Source organism: Pezoporus flaviventris, unplaced genomic scaffold, assembly GCF_033815535.1.
Source record: "Pezoporus flaviventris isolate CSIRO_AGI_PZ_B2104156 unplaced genomic scaffold, CSIRO_AGI_Pfla_v1 ptg000267l, whole genome shotgun sequence".
Classification (NCBI taxonomy): domain Eukaryota; kingdom Metazoa; phylum Chordata; class Aves; order Psittaciformes; family Psittacidae; genus Pezoporus; species Pezoporus flaviventris.
In genome coordinates this window covers 74,649-93,827 of record NW_026892814.1, presented here as the reverse complement: position 1 = coordinate 93,827, position 19,179 = coordinate 74,649, and the positions used below count along the sequence as shown (strand labels likewise).

At 40.2% G+C, this 19,179-nt stretch overlaps 1 protein-coding gene across 2 annotated transcripts in view; it reads right to left on the bottom strand.

Annotated features, from left to right (window-relative positions):
- Nucleotides 1-7,691, bottom strand: part of SEPTIN7 (septin 7) — a 54,973-nt gene extending 47,282 nt beyond the window's left edge. The window contains exons 1-2 of one of the 2 annotated variants that reach the window (XM_061442993.1): nucleotides 7,576-7,691; nucleotides 5,923-6,025 (exon numbers count right to left, since the gene is read on the bottom strand). In XM_061442993.1, the coding sequence (XP_061298977.1) occupies nucleotides 5,923-5,932 (10 nt within the window). In that variant the 5' untranslated portion in view covers nucleotides 5,933-6,025; nucleotides 7,576-7,691. The remainder of the gene's footprint in view (nucleotides 1-5,922; nucleotides 6,026-7,575) is intronic. The other variant, XM_061442994.1, reaches the window with a different exon arrangement.
- Nucleotides 7,692-19,179: the final 11,488 nt, after the last annotated feature.

Sequence of the window (19,179 nt, the reverse complement as noted above, 5' to 3'; positions counted from 1 at the left end):
ACAACATCTAGCTCACACCCTACCCATGCACCACGACAGCTCAGGACAACTGTTCACTTTTGAAGGCAGAATCAAAAACCTGTTTTGGCCACCTGATAACCACTTTAAGAGGTAAAACATAACCACTAGTTAGGTACCTTCTCTAAGATGTGGTTAAGTTCACACATTACATTAAACACCATCACATCTGAGCATTCCTGGCGGTGTTCAAGGCCAGGATGGATGAGTTTTGGAACAAACGGTCTAATGGAAAGTGGGAAGGGGCTGAAACTAAAGCAGCTTTAAAAGGCCCCTTCCAACCAAACCATTCCATGATTCTATGATAACCAGAACATCATGCAGTGACTAATTATTCTAATATAAAGCAAAAAGAAAAAACAATAGATTATTCATTTCAGTTAAACTGCGACCTACAAACCTGTCACCAACAGGAGCAAGAACCAGCTTCCAACACTGATCTCACCATAGTGAGCAAGCATACTGTAACAGCTTAAATACCAATAGAGTAAGCATGCATTTGTGTCAATGTGTGCATACATTTACATGCAAATTCAGCAAGTACATTTTTATTTAGGAATCAAATAAAATCCTGGTAAGGCAAGGTAAGGAAAACCACCCAGAGCAATAAAATTTATGCAGTTAGAAATACAGCAAAAGTTCCAGCTGGCCTGAAGACAGTTAATACCATGACATGATTAATTATGTAGGCAAGGATGAAAAACTCCACGCAGCTTGAAAAAGAGACAGTGAAGATGACACCTACACAGTGCAGAGCACAGTATCTCATGAGATGGTTTTCATAAAAGTCCCTGAATACTTCTATTAGAGAACCAGTTTTAAATACAGAGGGATGTAAAAGAATTCATATTATTTGTTATGAGACTGTCATGAAAATGATACATGAAATAGAAAAATGTTTTCAACAGAATCATCACCTGTTTAAAGAAATAAAGCTCAATTAGTTTACAGTCAGATTTTGCCAGATTATGGGTTTGCAACCATACACTGAGGGAGAAGGCTCTTCCCTCAAAAACCATCGCCAGGAACAAAGAACTTTCATAGATAAATTAGGCTCTGACCAAAATGCAGTTCAGTTGAGTTTCAATCCAAAAATCACCAAAGCTTTACAAAAACTTTCCTTAATTTTTCTAAGCAATATTTTAATATAATGCATCGTACATAAGGTTAGCTGTTAGAACTCAAAGATTTGTATGACAGCAGGCATCTAGCAAGAGATCACAGAATCATGGAACGGTTTGGGTTGGAAGGGACCTTAAAGCTCATCCAGTTCCAACCCCCTGCCACAGGCAGGGACACCTTCCACTAGAGCAACCTGATGAAAATGAAAGGGGTAATTCTAAATCAGAACATGATCCATCACCAGGAGACACCAGTATCAAACCAGTTCAAGTTTTCTTCAGTGAACAATAAAAGCATTTTCAAGTCATATGTGCTTTTTGTTTAACATAGCTTCCCAGTCTTGCAAAATACAGCCCTCTCCTTGGCATCCATGCCAAACAACCATGTTTGGCCAAAGCATTTGAGTGCCTGTATAATTACAAATGAAACACTATGACAATACTAACACATGAGTTTTTGCTTTAAGTTGTAATCTACAGGTGATCTACGAGGCTAAAGCAACAATTAGAAAACAAAACAGACGATTATAGGAGAGGTTTCAAAACAGCTTTTTCAGAATCAAAGCTAGCAATGCGTTGCTCACAAACGGGAGCTGTGTAGGAAGGTCCTCTAGAAAGCCACTTGACTGTGTGTTACACTTTGCAAATCAGATGAATTTTAAACAAATAAATACATAAACGTTAAGAGTCCAACCTCTGAGAAGGCTCAGGAAGCCCAAATGCCTTCAAGTACACAGCTCTAGGAAAAGCCACCCTAAATAGTTATTTTTAAGTACATAAAGTCTATAGGAGAAAAGAATTTTTAGAAATGACGGCTTTGCATCCCCTTGGGCGTTGGTTCAAATCCCACGTTCCCAGCGTCATACCAATACAAGGACAAAAGAGGGATTTCCTGATTCAGCATTTGGAAAAGAGACACGCTGAAAAGCAACTCTGTTCCACACCTCATTACACTGAAACAAAGAGAAAAACACACCCACTACTTCAGCAAGTGTAATTACATTAATAAACAGACACAGCTACCGTGTCACAATTAAGCTTCTCCTTAACTGTGAGCTGGTAACTGTGGTAGTATTCCTGCTGGAAGTTCCCTTTTCTTAAGCATCCGACTTCAGGATATAATTTCCTCCAAAAAGCCTCTACAGCAGAGATATCCAGAGAATATGCTTTGGGTTTCAAACAGACCAAATATTTATGTTAGGTTCTCAAGTGTTTTGACAGCTACCTTATACTTTTAAGAGATTACAGAAGGTTATGAAGGAAGCAGCCTACCGAGGCCAACTTGACATTTTTTTTCCACTGGTGAGCTTTTGTATTTCAGATCAGTCACTTTAAACCATGATTTAAAAGTCTTCTCATGAAAGCATCAAGAATGAAGCTCAGCTTAACACATATTTCTGCCTACTTTATATCTTACCCTTGGAGGAGGTGCTTGTTAGTTTTTACTCTACAAAACTAAGCCATTTCAGGAGCAGCGTGGTTTCAACAACTGATGAGCCTTCTGGAATAGGATTCCTACAAAATTCATTGTCTCAACAAAGATTTTTAAAGACAAATTGATGTCCAGTGACAACTGATCAATAAGGAAAAGAAAGGGTTATCTTGGGTCTTCAGGTTCTTAAGGAAAGTTTATAAATACTACCAAAAGGAACCATACAACCTAGAGAAAACAAATACAGTTAAGGAGATAGAAATGTTAAACTGTTTATCATGGCTAAACATTATGGAGTAACTCCAGTTACTCTCTAAAGGTTAACTTTTCAATGGTTCTTAAAACATTAAATATAAAAAGGATATTTTAACATCAACTTTTTGTATTTGTGTGTGTGTGTCATTTATAAACACTTCACCCATTAGTTACATTTAATGTAAATACCAGAACACCTGGAAATTAGCAAATATTTACAGGAAAGACATCACTAGCATTAAGCCTCAAAAACAGCAACCTCACTGAGCTCTGCCTTCAAGAGCAAGCCCCACATGGCTGTAAGAAGCCACTTCCAAAGCAATGCCCCCAGCCAGCTCAGAGAAGGAATCCCTGCACCCTGAACCTGCTCTAGGCTATTCGACAACTACTTGGCCTTCTGCACACCCAAATTTAAAAGCCCTCTCTCCAGCTTCACTGGCACAAGAGAAGGCAGGAAGCCACCTCATCAGCTCCAGGGCAAAGACAGTAACTCAACAGCCTGGGGAGTAAGTATTTTATTGAGTTCAGTAAAACTGACCTATCCCCCTGCAAAAATGCTGACTGGAAACACTGTCAGACCTGTTGGATGCTGTACTTACTGCTTCCTCAATTTTCACACATAGTTAAACTGAAAACCGAGTTGTTTTTACAGCAGTCGCTACACCTGTACAACTGCACTGGCAAGCCCCCCTTAACAGGCTGGATCTGCTGAATTTCTATACTATGCATTTCAAGACCAAAAAGCCAGGTATCATGCTATGTACATCTGTTAAGTTTAACTGATTATTCCAGACTAAACAAACAACTGGAAAAGAGTTTCTATACAAATGCATAGCTGCAATATCAAGCCTCACAGATGCCTGAAAACAGCTGGAGAGAGATCCCAGATCCCAAACATGATTCATTTTCTTCCTTGTACCTGTTTAGCAACTACAAGCATTGTTTTTCCCAGTTTTTCATGTCAGAACAAACAGGTGCCTATAAATAAAGCAGACTAGTACTTGTGCAGTAAAAAGCAGCTATGCATGCACGACGCTTGGTAGTAGAAAGAGCAAGGGAATACTTTAGATTACCTCCAAGTGATGAGACATTCAGTATTCTTACTCAGCCAGCTGTCCACCATTTACAGATTAGCATTACATTCTGAAGTTTTAACTTTTAATAACTAGATTATAAATAATTCAATTTACTATTACAGAACTGTATCACAATGTCAGCTAAAGACCTCGACACAAGTCAAAACACACCATCTACAAAGAGGAACACAGCAACAATTATAATTCTAAGAATCTAACTGCACATTACAATATTACCAACCAGTGACCAGTAATACACAAACTATTCCATCTTCTTATTTAAAATACGCATAATTTTCAGGGCATATTATTATCAGGCACATCACTTGTAAATAAAACAATTTCTTCCTCTCATTCCTCTCCAGATTACTGAAAGATCAGCCACCATTTGGGTTAAACACTCACTTTCAAGTATCTGACTTCTATACTTGGGGGTGGAAGGAGACAATTAGATGTACTTATAAAACTGCTGCCAAACCCCCAGTAATTTCCAGACAATGATAAGAAATTCCTATACAAATGTATTAAGTCTCAGTACTAAGTAAAACAGTGTTAAAACTGGTAACAACATTTTCTGATCAATAACTCATTTTTAATCTAATTTTGGACCAACTTTTCCTCTCAACAGTGACCATTTTCTACAGTTCTCCTACATGCAACTGCATTAGGCTGAACTACAGGCAGACGTAAGAACACCAAGGTAATGTCACACACTTCCTCCAGTTCTAATACATCACTACATCTACTGCTTCTGCTTTAAGTGACTTGGTTTTTGTGAGAATGAAACTTGGAAGTACAACTTATACCCCACTGTGGAATAATACTGAAGACAGCTCCCTCCCTCCATCCTCCCTTTCTCCTGCAGGTAGCAGAAAATTAAATTTTTTTTAAGGTTATATACAGATTTATAGCAAACAATGAATTCTGTACTTGGATTCTGGATTACAAAAGACCTGTAATCAAGTCCCCAGAGAAAAAGGCAACCTCAGATTCTAAAATTCTAATTCACTTTGTAATCTAAAGAAAACTAAAGTGACCTGCAATGAGTTTACACCAATTTGACCTTGATTTCTAGCTCTGCCAATGATACTGTTATGTTACAAGCTACATATACATAATGACTGCACAAGACATCCATTGCAGCGATGACAAACCAAAGCATTATCAAGCTAATCAAATTACAAAAGATAAAGGTAGACATTACCAAAGAGACAGATGGCTATTATAAAACATTTATTATTATTAGTTATTATATTCATCACTGTATATCAAAACCGGGTCACATATCCAGTATACATACATATGTACTCAACCTTAGTAACAGTCTGCTATCATACAAGAACTCAAACAATGGAGAAAAAAAAGGCAGTCTGATGTCCTAGCAGGAGAGCGGTCATTTTGGGTCATCACTGAAGCCTAAATGAACTGCTCTGCATTGCATTATCCATTCAACCTAACAAGAATTTCCCATTCTCTGTAGTCCACAGGGAGCATACTGTTTACATTTGGTTTTCTTTATAACCATACAAACTAGGAAGGTCTGTTTAAATTAAAGCTTTGATTTTGTAGCATAGTTTTGTGGCCACGGAAGTGCAGGACATACAGGATCCTGCTGCCTGGTTATGTACAAGGAAAGATTCCGATGTTACTTTTGGATGCCAGTTTGCCTTGTTGCACTCAACTGTAAAAGCAGTTCTATTGTTTTCTTCAAATAAAAATCCATGTTCAAATTATTTCTATTCTGTCATACTTGCAAGTCACATTTTAGAGTAGATCCACACCACTTTTTCCTTAGACTATATGAACTACACAGTTCTCTTTATTTTCCTCATCTACTTGCATACTGGACAACACGTTCTTTTTAGCCACTCTAGATTTACCAGCCTAGAAGCCAGATTTTCTCATAAGACCATACAAAAAACATATGTGTGTGTGCATATATATATCTCTCTCAATCAGTATCACAGATTACGAACTACATTAATATACTTTTAGCAATTTCCACTCAAAACAAACTTACCTACTACCATGAGTGTGAATTCAAATCCTCTCTTCACAGACTTGCGGTAAACCTGATTTGGAAGATTTGCAAACCCCACATATCCTTCAAGGTTCTTCTGTTGCTATGGCAAGAGACACATACAAAAGTTAAAAGAAAAGCTTGTGACTTCTTCCTTTGCTTCCATTAGTTATTTAAACATTCACAAGAACAACCAGATTAGAATAAAATCAACTTTGTTTCCATGCCCATTTGAAATACAGGCAACTAGTACGATTGTAGCTTTCTTGTACTCCCAAGGGTCATGGTGGTAATGCCCCAATATGATGGGGATTAACTTGATTTTTACTTCTGGGTGGCACAACTGAAGGCCTTCATGTTAAATCCACATCTACACTAATGCAGCATGCACTTGAATAAGCCTGCCATAAAATCAAAAATTCAGTTCCCTTGTACTGTGAAAAAGTTATTCAAAATACTGCCTACTAGGAACAGCGGGAATTCTGGATGTTAGTCATTACTGCTTCTCACCACATTAATGAAAACGTCAAGGTGCTTAAAATGCCTGCTCTTCACTGTGCTAAACCTGGTGATCCTGCAGAGACTGGCCATGCTACTTTTAAACTGCTCTTCCAGCAGAATCCTAGAAATGTGTTTGATATCACAGCAGGTCCATGGATTGTCTTATGAGACAAGACAGTTTAGCTCTTTTAGAGAGAAGCTGAAAATGCTTTTGGAGACAACTCTCTATTTAAAGCAACAGAGGTGCTGTTTCTCTCAGAGTGATGGTTTCAGCCATAATATATAACTTGGTAACTACTAAGGACATGCAATTGCTACCCATCCCACCAGATGTAAAAGATCTAATCACCATCAGTCACTCTGCATCTTTTAATGCCTACATACCTTTTAATTTATGTCATGCTTACCAGAAACAACTCACCCTCTCACTAAAATCTAGGTAACATATCTTTTGCTTAAAAGAGTAGGTTGACATGTAATTCTCATTTTATATTATTTTTATGTCTCTTCCCCTTCATATGTATCTCCACATTTAGGATAGTTTTACAACTAAGAACTTTAAGAACAGAGCATGAAATGCTTAACAAGAATAGATGGCAACTTTCAAGTTTTTTCCTCTGTTAAGTGGGTCTACAGCATTTACATGACCAATTTTAGATAATAAAATTACAAATATTACTAACCAGAAATACCTATGAAGTGTTACACTTGATATAATGCTATATTTAGTGTAAGCAATTAATACTCCATAGGAAAAAGCCTTTTCAAAACCTGAAGTTGGATGCCAAATTCCAATTTCCAATATACCAATACCAACTGAAATGGAAGCCTTCAACATATTCATTTTTAAGCAGCTGAATTTGTTCATAATTTGCTATTTCTAAAAAGACCAAAAAAAAAAAAAACACCTGCAATTGAGTTTCTTAAACTCCTCCAACAGCTTTTCAAAGAAGCTACTTCTTACTTTTGTTGTGGAAGCACTGACTTCCACTGCACTGATCGCTGTACCAAGTGAGATCTCATGTTTCTGAAACTTAGAATAGCTTCCCCTTAACTTTTATCCCTTCCTGATTTTCAACCAACTCCTATTAAGCTAATGCTTCTTTTATTTCCACAACAGCTGTAATACATGTGTATCAACATAATACTTACAGCTACTTTGTAAATAACACGTTTCCATCATTTTCAGTGTTGAGGGTCCAGAAGTAGTCCAGTAAAACAATGAATTTGAGCCATTGCAGCAACAAGTCCACAGAGATATAGCAACAATCCAGAAAAAGAAACAGGGGAGGCATGGGGAGAGAAAGAAAAGGAGAGAACAAGTTACTTACATTTGACCAGTCACCCACAATGCTTTCTATCTAGCATGCTCAGCATACAGTGGTTTAGGCAGCCTTACTTTAGTTGGCTTTGTATGTATGATAGCTTCATTTCACAGTATTACGTAATATGACCTCCATGCACTTAATGATCAATACAGGTAGTTATTCAATAGTTCTGATAAGTTATTCAGAGTGCTTTTGGTTCACCATATGCTATCTGAGCCTTTAACAGGTTCAAAGGTACTTATTTTCTTCAGAGATGTTCAATGGTACATGCAAACTCATTTTGCCACACTACCACATGGTATTTTTGAGTGGAAGAGGTACACAGATCAAAGTCATCATCATCATAAATGTCTCCCAGGATTTTTCATTTCCATCTCACTTTATACATTCAACAAACAGTGCCAATTCCCTTCATTCACAACACTGAGCATTACGGGACTGCTACAAATTTGGATGCAACTGTCTTGGTTGAACAGCCAGGAAACAACAAATTAGGGGGCACAAGTGAAGAGTCTATTCAGTATCACCTAATTCTGTGCACAACAACACTAGTTCTCCAACGTGGCACTTAAAAAGCACAGAAAATCAGCTCTAGTCCCTCTCTGCGCCCTGCAGTAAAGTGACAAGACACTCCATGTAGCTCTGGGAGGAGGACAAATGCAGAAGTGGAGCAAGCTGTACAGCTAAGTAGCTGTAACTAATACTGCAGATCCTGTAGCAGTACAAAACACAGAAATCATGAAATGGCTTGGGTTGGAAGGGACCTTAACGCTCCTCCAGTTCTAACTCCCCTGCCATAGGCAAGGACACTATGAGTCCTTTCACTGCTCAAACTAAAAGCCTCTGCTGGGTGAATATCTGTTATAATCGGCATGGAAGAAGTCTAGTAGTGACAGAGAAGAAATCACCACTTCTATTTCCTCAAAGAGCAGAAACCTATTAAAAGTCTTTTTTTAGAGTAAGACAAGTTGGGTTCCAAGCGTGAACCTAGAGTCTTACCTACATTAGAAAAAACTAGAACTATTCTCATAAAGGATGCAAAAAAAGGAAATCCTTTCAATGCACGACCACAATTAGGATCTCTTTCAGTCTCTAGGTACAAGCTGATGAAATTATAAAATCATAGAATAGTTAGGGTTCATCTCGTTCCAACCCCCCTACCATGGGCAGGGACACCTCACACTAAACCGTATCACCCAAGGCCTCGTCCAAACTGGTCTTGAACGCTGCCAGGGATGGCTATCACTGACCAACTGAATGCACTTTCAATCCAACTGTTGCTCAAAAGCCCTCTGGGCATAGTGAATGAGCATAGGTAAAGAGGGAGCTTTAGACTCTTTTCCTGTGCCAAACACTATCGAGTTGATTAAAAGACAGTGCTGAAACACGTGATGTCCAAGTGCAAAAAAATTTTGAACTATAAAGATCAGAAAGAGCAGACAGCAGAGTCCACCTGTTGAGCTACAGGCAGCGTGTCCAAAGGGAAAGCAGAAAACTGAAGAACAACACAAGATGTAGCAGACACGCTAACAAACTTTAACTTGCCAGCCTTTAGAGCCAGTGTAGAGCACAGAAGTGCATGCCTGAGGAAACCCTGCACAGGCTGCACACAGACAGTGCTGCAGCTACTATAGCAAGCCAAGAATTGCAAGAAAGCAAACAACTAGAGGAAAAAAAAAAAAATATCACAGGATGGATTGGAAGGGACCTTAAAACTCATCAAGCTCCAACCCTTGCCACGGGCAGGGACACCTTCCACTAGAGCAGCTTGCCCCAAGCCCCTGTATCCAACCTGCCCTTGAGCACTGCCAGGGATGGGGCAGCCACAGCATCTCTGGGCACCCTGTGCCAGCGCCTCGGCACCCTCACAGGGAAGAGCTTCTGCCTAAGAGCTCATCCCAGTCTCCCCTCTGGCAGGTTACAGCCATTCCCCTTGGCCTGTCCCTACAGGCTCTTGTCCAAAGCCCCTCTCCAGGTTTCCTGCAGCCCCTTGAGGCACTGGAGCTGCTCTGAGGTCTCCTCTTCAGGAGCCTTCTCTTCTCCAGGCTGACCCAGCCCAGCTCTCTCAGCCTGGCTCCAGAGCAGAGCTGTTCCAGCCCACAGAATATCTTCACTGCCTCCTCTGGACTCAGGTCCACAGGTCCACACCCCCCCCCCCCCCCCCCCCCCCCAGAATGGTGGGATGCGTTCAACAGAAGGGCCTTACCTGCATTTTTTCCCCCCTTTATGAATAGTGACAAGCTGACTCTTAGAAATGTATTAAAGATATAAGGATAAACAGAAATAAGTTCAGCTACAAATGCTTTAATTCAATGCAAATACAATCGGGCATTAAGAGTAAAGAGTACACTATTGGATGGGTTCCATGTGCTGCTGTCTGCACAGGAAACATGACCAGATACTGCAGCACCGCAAAAAACAGGTAGGAAGTGAGCCTCTCAGAAAAGACAGGCCTGTCTAACTTAAACATACAACATTAAGCATTTTACCCACACTGCCTCTACAAAACACTCAGGCCAGCCACACATATCGACAATTTTAATGTAATAGTTCATCTTTCACTAGAATTAGCTAGACAATTCCTTGAAGAAAAAAAGTAAACCTTTTTATGTGCATTTTAAATTCAACTTGGTAGTGCAATTTAAAAACCTTCTTGTTCTTTTTGTGTGCTGGTGTCTTTATTCTGACTTTAAGCAGCAGCCTTGGTCTGTGTGCAGAAAGCATCCTGCAAACCATCACATAGCAACTTGCATCTAACTGAAATGACCCACTTGAAATCAAATTTGACAGTGAAGTGACCGATTACCTTCCACTCCATAAAGCAGGACTCAAAATGACTACAGCAAGAAAGGGCATGCGAGACAGGAAAGCTTGCAGAAAGAGGTCACCAAAACGGCAGCCAAAACTAGTTTCAGGCACAGCAGCAGGTCCACATCTCAACTACGCATCCCTTGGTGTGTCCATCACCACTTCTAACAATCCTTCCTTAGTCCTTGCCTTCAATTTTGCTATCATCAAATGGTTATTCCAAACCAGCAGGAACTTTGAGGCAGTTTTAACTCACACTATTTCCATCTGCTCTTAAGTCAACTAAACCATTTTTACAGAAACAGAAATCCTCCACAAAGCAGGTTTGTGCCTCAACCTGAAAACCATTTCAAGAGTCTTACTTAGCATCAGAAACAGAGTAGACAGAAGCCACAAAACACTTAAGAAGCACTCAAGTATTACGCTGGAATGTGTCTTTTAGTTCCTTTGCCATTTCCCATCTAAAGGAAATGGTACTGTTCAAGTTTTGGTTGGTTTTTTTTTTTAGTTTCTTCACCCTTACCTTAGCATTGCATTTTCCTTCAGAACTTGCCCATGGATTGGGCAGTTAACAGAAAGACTCAGCAGATGGTGATAAATTATGGTTTATAGGTTATCTAATAAAACCAAACAAAATCCAAACCAACTGATTACAAGCAAGACATTGAGGTGCTGGAGGGGGACAGAGAAGGGCAACAGAGCTGGTGCAGGGCCTGAAGAAAAGTATGATAAGGCGCAGCTGAGGGACCTAGAGAAGAGACGGCTCAGGGGGACCTTTTCGCTCCTTACAACTGTCTGATAGGAAGATGGAGCCAGGAAGGGCTGGGCTCTACTCCCAAGGAACAAGGGATGGGACAAGAGGAAACGGCCTCAAGCTGCACCAGGGCAGGTTTAGATGGAGCTGAGGAACAATTCCTGCCCCAGAGGGTGCTCAGGCATTGGAACAGGCTGCCCAGGGCAGGGCTGCAGTCACCGTCCCTGCAAGTGTTCACACAGCACGGAGATGAGGCCTCAGTGGCATGGGTTAGTGGTGGCCTTGGCAGTGCTGGGGAACGGCTGGACTCGATCAGAGTACCTCAAGTTGCAAGGGACCCATAAGGATCACTGAGTCTAACTCCCTGCTCCACCTAAAACTCACAATCCGTTTAAACTATCTTAAAGGTCTTTTCCAACCTAGTTGATTCCATGATTCCCTCCCTCCCTCACACCAAGTCTCTGTGGGAAGCAGCAGCAACAGGAACTGCATCTCGCATCTGCCCAAGCACAGGAGAGAAATAGTCGGGAAGAATCCAGCTGGCAGTATTCCAACTGAGGGATGTTGGGAAAAGCATTTGCAGGTGCGCACTCTGAGCTCCTTTTTGTTCTATGCCTTGAATAGCGACAGAAGTGAACTTGCCAGTGGATACTATATCCCAGCCTCCTCACCCAGCAGCTGTTAAGGATGGCAATACAAGAAATAGTATTTCTAGCCTAGAGGGCTCCTATCAGATCTAGAAAAATTTCTTGCACATGTAGGTGCAGAAATGCTAATGAGAGGTGAGTCACTCATGCAGAAATACTCAAGTGTGTTCAACACACTCTAAGTGAAGCATGTTCCCCTTAAAATCATGAGAGGAATTACAGTACTTCACCTCTGCTCCTTCTGTTAACATGAGGAATTCTCATTTAAAGTAACTGGGATGAAGGGCTTTTACCAGACATTTCTGTATGGTGGATGCAAGTCCTTTCCATATGGAAGCCATCTGTTTTTCTGGATATTCTCTTATTATCCTATACTGGTTTCTGTGCTGAACACCTCAAGCTCTGACTTACAGAAGCCTTCAAAAGCTTTGTAGGTTTCACCATGACAAACATTTTGAGCTACAATTTTAAGAGACATGTCCATGGCACTTGTCTTTTAAAGTTCATTGTATTTTTGTGCTGTAGAAAATTAGCCCCCCAGAACAGTGAAACCCAAGTACTTCTGAAAGCACCAACCCTTGCGTCTCAGGCAAGCAACTTCTTTGGAACAAGGCTTTGATCATCAACAAGCTGTTAACAACTAATATTAAAACCTATTTTTGTGGGGAGGAAAAAGCAGCATAATGGTAGCTCAAAGTTAAGTTACTACAGTTTTTAAGCATTTGAAGCAGTTTAGGTATTTTTCCCCAGCATTCACTTCCCCCTGTGATGGCGTATTTTCTTGACAATAAAACACAGAATTAAGACTTCCAATTACAACCTGAATTTTCAGCATACTCTGAAATCATGTTTCTTTCTGTTTCAATACTTCTGCTCCGAGGTTCATCAAAGACAACCAGGAGAGGTCCTTAAGGATATTATTAAATTACCAATACTTAAAGGATTTTACTTTTAACTACTTCCACCCTGAGTTGTTCTGTATTTAGAATATAAAGAACTCCTGTGAGACCAAGATCAAAAAGATGTAGGTGCTATTTTAAAGAATTATGCCAATAAAAACTTCTCCATGTATTAAACGGTTTGACACACAGCTGGCTGGCTGCACTGGTTTTAATTGTCTGTATTTTTAAGCCAGAGAGATACCACAGAAAGATAGCTCTCATTACGTGCAAGAAGATAGTAAGTGAAATTCCAGATTGTTTTCCCACGTTGCAATGGCAACTGATACAAAACAATGGTCCATACCGATAAGAAAATTGTCCATACTGATGATAAAAAGTATCAGCCAGGTTAAATATTAAGACTGTTACAATATATAATTGTTACAATTACCACTCATCTGTAGCATAAGTTGGCAGTCCAAAACCTAAATTTTGATTTCATTTATTCCATGTCAAAGAATTAATCTTTAACTTGGCATTTACTGCCTATGTTTTTTCAAAGAGGAAGGTAATCGATTTGAGAGCATCCAGCACACCAGTGGTCCAATTACCCTGGATAACAAAGCTAAAACTGCAAGGACTGAAGCCACAGCTCAGTAGCGCACAACCCAGTGATCCACAGCACCGGTTTCTCATTTTCCCAAGTACTTCTGTTTCTGGCATCAGTAAGGAGGCCAACTGTGAAGAGCATGCACTACACAGTCCAGCATGTATACCAGCAGAATAGCTCTCCTGCATGATTAGCCCTGCTCAAGTTTAGAGTGGGAGTTAAATCCTCTCCATAGCTGACTGCCACACCAGGATACTTGATAGCCAAGATTTACAGTCAGAAACAATTCAAAAGAACAGGGCTGTTGCTGCTACCCACAAAGAACTGAATATACAGAAGTTACATCATTACCTGTGCGGACATTGGATGCCTTGCAAGCATCTTGCTAGACAAGAAACCAGAGACATATGGCTGAAGCCAAGTAAAATTCATGCAGTGACCAGGCTAGCGGCCATCCACTGAACACTTCTTTGGAGAAACGGTGTCTTACTTTCAAAGTCTTCTCCAAAATCAGGTCTTGCATACATTTGGACAAACAGGATGCCAGTGTCCCTTCACTGTTAAGGTCTTAAAACTCAACGAAATACATTTGCTCTGCATAAAACAAGTTTGAACTCACCTGCTGAAAATTTCAACTGTTTTAGGACTCGAACACAAGTCTTAAAGAGCTTTTACAGAGGCCCTGTTAAACACCTACGAAGGAACAAACACCAACCAGCTCCAAAACTAACTTGCTAATTGAATTTGAAACCACTGCTAAAGAAAAACTCCCCACAAATTCCCAGCTTTCCTTGCCAAATTTGTGTAGGGGGCTCATCACCCCTATCCTCTCCTTTCAGTCAGCTGGTCTTCAGTGTTGTTTTGAACTTGTAACATTAAGACATTTTCCCTTTAACTGATTGAAAAGGAGATTCCTTTCATTCACAGTGCACAACTTTCCAACACCTGAAAGAAGACTGAACCATTTCCCCTAGTTTCTGCCACAACCTCTTTATGGTCTTGTTCCCCATTATTTCAGTCTTGTCACTCACAAACTGCAGCTTCCCTCCACTGCTCTGAAAACTTACAGGATTGCAGATGCCCACAAAATCGCAAGGAAGAGCACTCAAGGTCAATGCTTGGCACAGCAGGAAGATCACAAGGAGCTTCAGGAACTAATACCATAGCAGTTTGCAGACTATTCTCCTCTAAGTTCTCCATCAACTAAATGCTAAAGAAATAAAGAACACAGAAAAAGGTAACAGGATGGCCCCCCTTTATCCATGATCAAGAGATTACTCAGATCTTGATTTCACACTGTCTGGCAAAGCCTCCCAATAGGAAACTAATCCTGAATCTCTCGGTTTGGTAGGATACCTTTATTAACTACAATGAGGGAGCATCTGTCTCTAGAAGCAGGGCAGGGAGAAGATATATTGCTCGGCCTCATTCTACTTTAGAAATTTTCACTGTCCTGAACTTGAAAGCATTAAATTACATTTAAGCCAGCATCTGGAACTCAGATTTTGAGTCATATACTCTGAGTTTTGCATTCCTGTTTTAAAAAGCTACAGTAAGTATGGCTAAGACTCCATAGCCAGAAAAATCTCTACTGTCAGAAAGCTCCCAGAAAAATTACATTTCTCCAGCAACAGCTTTCAATGCCTCACAAGTGCTTTGGTTTTGACAAGTCAGCTAAAACTGGTACCTCAACTTAAGATACCACAGGTAGCATCTAATTTGGCCTACAAGACCCTCTGCACTGCCAGATTTCTGCATCCCTCATAAATCAGTGCTTGCATATCACTCACGAAAGTCCTAATGCTGGTATCATAACCATGAACACTACAGGTAAGGCTGGAGCAGCAGATAAAACAAAGCAAGTAACTTCACCCATTCAGTGCTCAAGGAGTAAGTGACCGCCCCTGAAAAAAGAGCCACCAAACTCTGCCCATTTGTGCTTATCCTCAGCTAAGTCACCAGCTCAGCACCAAGGGAAGAGTACTACCTTCTTATCCACTAGCATTAATTCCTCCAACAGGATAGGGTTTTTCTCTTTCCCTATCTTAACCACTGGCAGAGTAGAAATAAATAAGTTGCACAACTAGATCAGCTACCAGGTATCTCTGCTGCCTTGGGCACACTACCACAACTTTCAGCCTACATTAAGATTCAGTGCCTGGGTGGGACCAGAAAAATCAAACTTGCTTCTCTTTGTGGCAGTGCCATGTCACACCAGTTTGACACAGGCACTAAACCAAGACTGCACGTACCTGTCTACTGCCAAAATGCTCTGCTGAAGTTTCATCTCTTGCCTAGAGCATACCTGACTTTCTTTTTTCATGCCAACAATTCTAGGATCCCACGATATGAAAGGTTCAGGGAGCTCAACTTATAGAAAGGAAAATAATCTTGAGGAAGAAAAACCAGGCAGTTCCTGTGAGTTGAGCTTCATGAGCTGACTCACTATGGGGTTAGAAGCACCACAGCAAGGCAGGGGAGAACAGCAAGCAGCTGGCCAACAGATTCACCCAGCAACAGTGCCATTGGGATGAGTTTAGGCTTTCCTCCTTATCAGTTCTGGTAACTGTACAACTAGGGAACAAGCCTGATTAGTTCACATACCCAGCTGAAAACTACCATTAGGTTAACTTTCTATTACATTAGCAAGCTTATCTAACAATACCAGTTGGATATAACACAAAGTAGAAGAGAAAAAAGACCACACAATCAAGGCAGTATTTTTCAGCTGCAGTCCAGTTATACCAGCATTAAGCTACGGAATCACGAGATAAGGCTCCTAAGAAAGACTAAAAAGAAAAGCAGAGGATACTGCTGGGTATACTAAAGTTTCCTGCAAGCTCTGAAAAGAATTACACTTAAATGAGATGAAAACGCTCCAACTGGCCAACACTGGAAAAGGTTTGATTTGAGCTTTAAGTTAACATTAACTTCAGCATTCTCGGCAATTTCGATCACCTCACTTTTATTTAAAGTTCCATATGAATCAATCCATTAACTGTCTTTTAATGTACACGATATAAAAAGAGGTAATATTTCATATATTATTCTTCTCATAATGTGCCTGCCCACAAAGCAGTGACAACCACTGGCACCAGTACCAATGTTCATGCCATAAGGCATTCTTCTCAGCATCAACTGCCATGACCTACGATGTTATTTCAGACATATGTCACACCAGAAATTCCGCCACCAATGACTTCAGAAAGGTCTCTTTGTAATAACACTACCATGTGACGGTCTGATTTCTACATGCAAGACAATTTTGACTGGAAGTTGTTAAACTGCTACTGTGTAGCTCAACGCTCATCAACACCACTAAAGAGCATGCCTTATGTACCTAGTTTGCACTTCTTTTCTGGTCATTGCTCCTGTCATGCCTCACCTCAAACCACTAAAGAAACCCCTCAGTATGTGATATTATCTCCTTTGAGAACACGGTTCTAAGATCACTGACACCTCTTGGTGTTTTTTGTGGTCAAATGCAAGACAAGCCTAAAGTCATTTCCAATTTCTTCAGGTCTCACATCTTTTGTACGATGCAATCATTTAAAAAGCCCGGTTTGAAAAATGCTGACACCAAAGCTAGGTTCTGTACCTTCATATTGATCCCCAGTGGGTCAAAGGAGGGAGAAATCTCCTTCATGTTTTAATCACACACACACACACACAGAGCCTGTAAGTCCTAACATCTTTACTATGCAGGTTAAAACCAACAACCAAATGAAAGGCATGCAACTGTTAAGTGTACAACATGGGGGGCAGGGGAAGCAATTAAACCCCCTACATCTTGAGATGTGCTTTTCAATGTTGATGAAGAAAAAAATTCTGTATCTTCCATGCTACTAAAAAATAATTCAGTTCTATTTTAGTTGCTTAAGTGCTTCTGAATGTAACACCCATCGCATTACTCGTCTGCAACACTGCTTCCAAAATTATTTGCAAACCCATTCTGAACCATCATTGCACTGAATGATAGAAATCTGGCATGAAAACAGTCACACAAAGAGCCATCTGAAAACAAGACACAGAGCTAGAGCCACTGAAGAGCAGATTCTCCCAAAGTGGCTTTAAGAACAGCTACTGGGCAGTGCACCTGCATGCAACCAGCACTTTCCTTTCAGGCACATTTAGAAGCATGGGACAGCACTGAGGCACAAAAAGCAGATTATTAAGTGGCTTTTGCAGTGAGGAACTCCAGGATGGACACAAGAACAAGGTTTATTTTCTATTTGTAATGTAACACAAATACCTTACATGTAATGTAACACAGTACCATGGTACATGTAATGTAACACACAACCTTAAATGTTTATGCAATGCAGCAAATACCTGGTTTTGCAGGGCAGCTGCATTAAACTAAAGCAGAAGGCAAAACTACAAGTTACAGAAGTAAATACTGATCTATTTCCTATTAAAAAAAAAACAACCAACACCATATACACAAATGGAAACCAGCTACCTGATGACACTACAGAGCCATCAACAACGCAACCATTAAGCCGCGGTGGAAGAAAAGTCCAATTTGACTCACTCCAACATACATGAAACTCACTCTGACACGGTGAACAGGAAGGCTTTGGTTTCTGGGAACCAAGCTTCTCGCCCTCACAGTTGAGAAACATCTTGACCTCACCTATGTCACCATCCCCACCTCTGCAAGACACCCATTCTCCAGTTCAAGATGCCAAAGCCCTCTTAGGGAATAGTTTGTGACCGCCTACAGTTTAACACTACCTCAAATTTTAATTACTAATTTAAACGAGACTTAACTAAACTACTTAACTGGTGACTAAATGCCATTCTAATTACAGAGAACACATTTGCAATTAACTGCTTTCTTTCAGGAGTCAGAGCACCCAACTTATAGAAAACAGAACATCGCTCATACATACGCATCTCTGGTCTAGACAGGTTAAGTGAACAGTCTGGCAACAAATTAATGCTAAAATGTATGTCATCCTGCAGTTCTGAGTAGAAACCTCTCTCCTACTACACCTTCTCCAACACAAGTTTTCCTCCACTGACTCTGTGTTTAAGATCAGTTTTTGTATCTGTAGCCACTGTATTTTATAATTGTTGTCTTAATGGGTTTTTTTAAGATAGTAGTAAAAACACCACCACCGCAACACTGAGCAACTAGAACTGAGTAACTAAAGTACAAGTAGTATGAGCCTGACCAGCAGAACAAAGTAATGAAAGCACCACGAAGTTGCCAGCCAGTTAAAGAAAAAAGATTTCTCCTGTTCACAATTAGGCATTCTTACACAAAAAGAAAGCAAAATCGATTGTATTTTAGCTTACAAAGACAGCAAATCTGACCCTTTATTTCTGCATAAGATACACAATTATTTTGTATCCACATATACACAAACACATTTTTGTTTATCACACTGAACATAGATCTGAAGCACCATTTTAACAGAGACTTGTGGCTAAACTGAAGGAAATGCTGCAAGTTACTATCAGCACACAGACTGATATGCAGGGCTCTAGGCACACTGGCTTCAATTTCAGAATGACTAAGTAGCAACCTTTTCTTCCATAGTAGCAAGAGCAGAAGAGGTGATGTTCTTACATTTCAATTCAGGTTTCAACACAGACAAGGCAGACCTTTAAAGCAATGTTTTTTTGAAAACTGCTCTCCTCAGTAAAATTGCTATTTATTGGGTTTTGTTATTCATATGTCAGGTTAATAAACAGATAGATAGATGCAGTCATCCAAAGC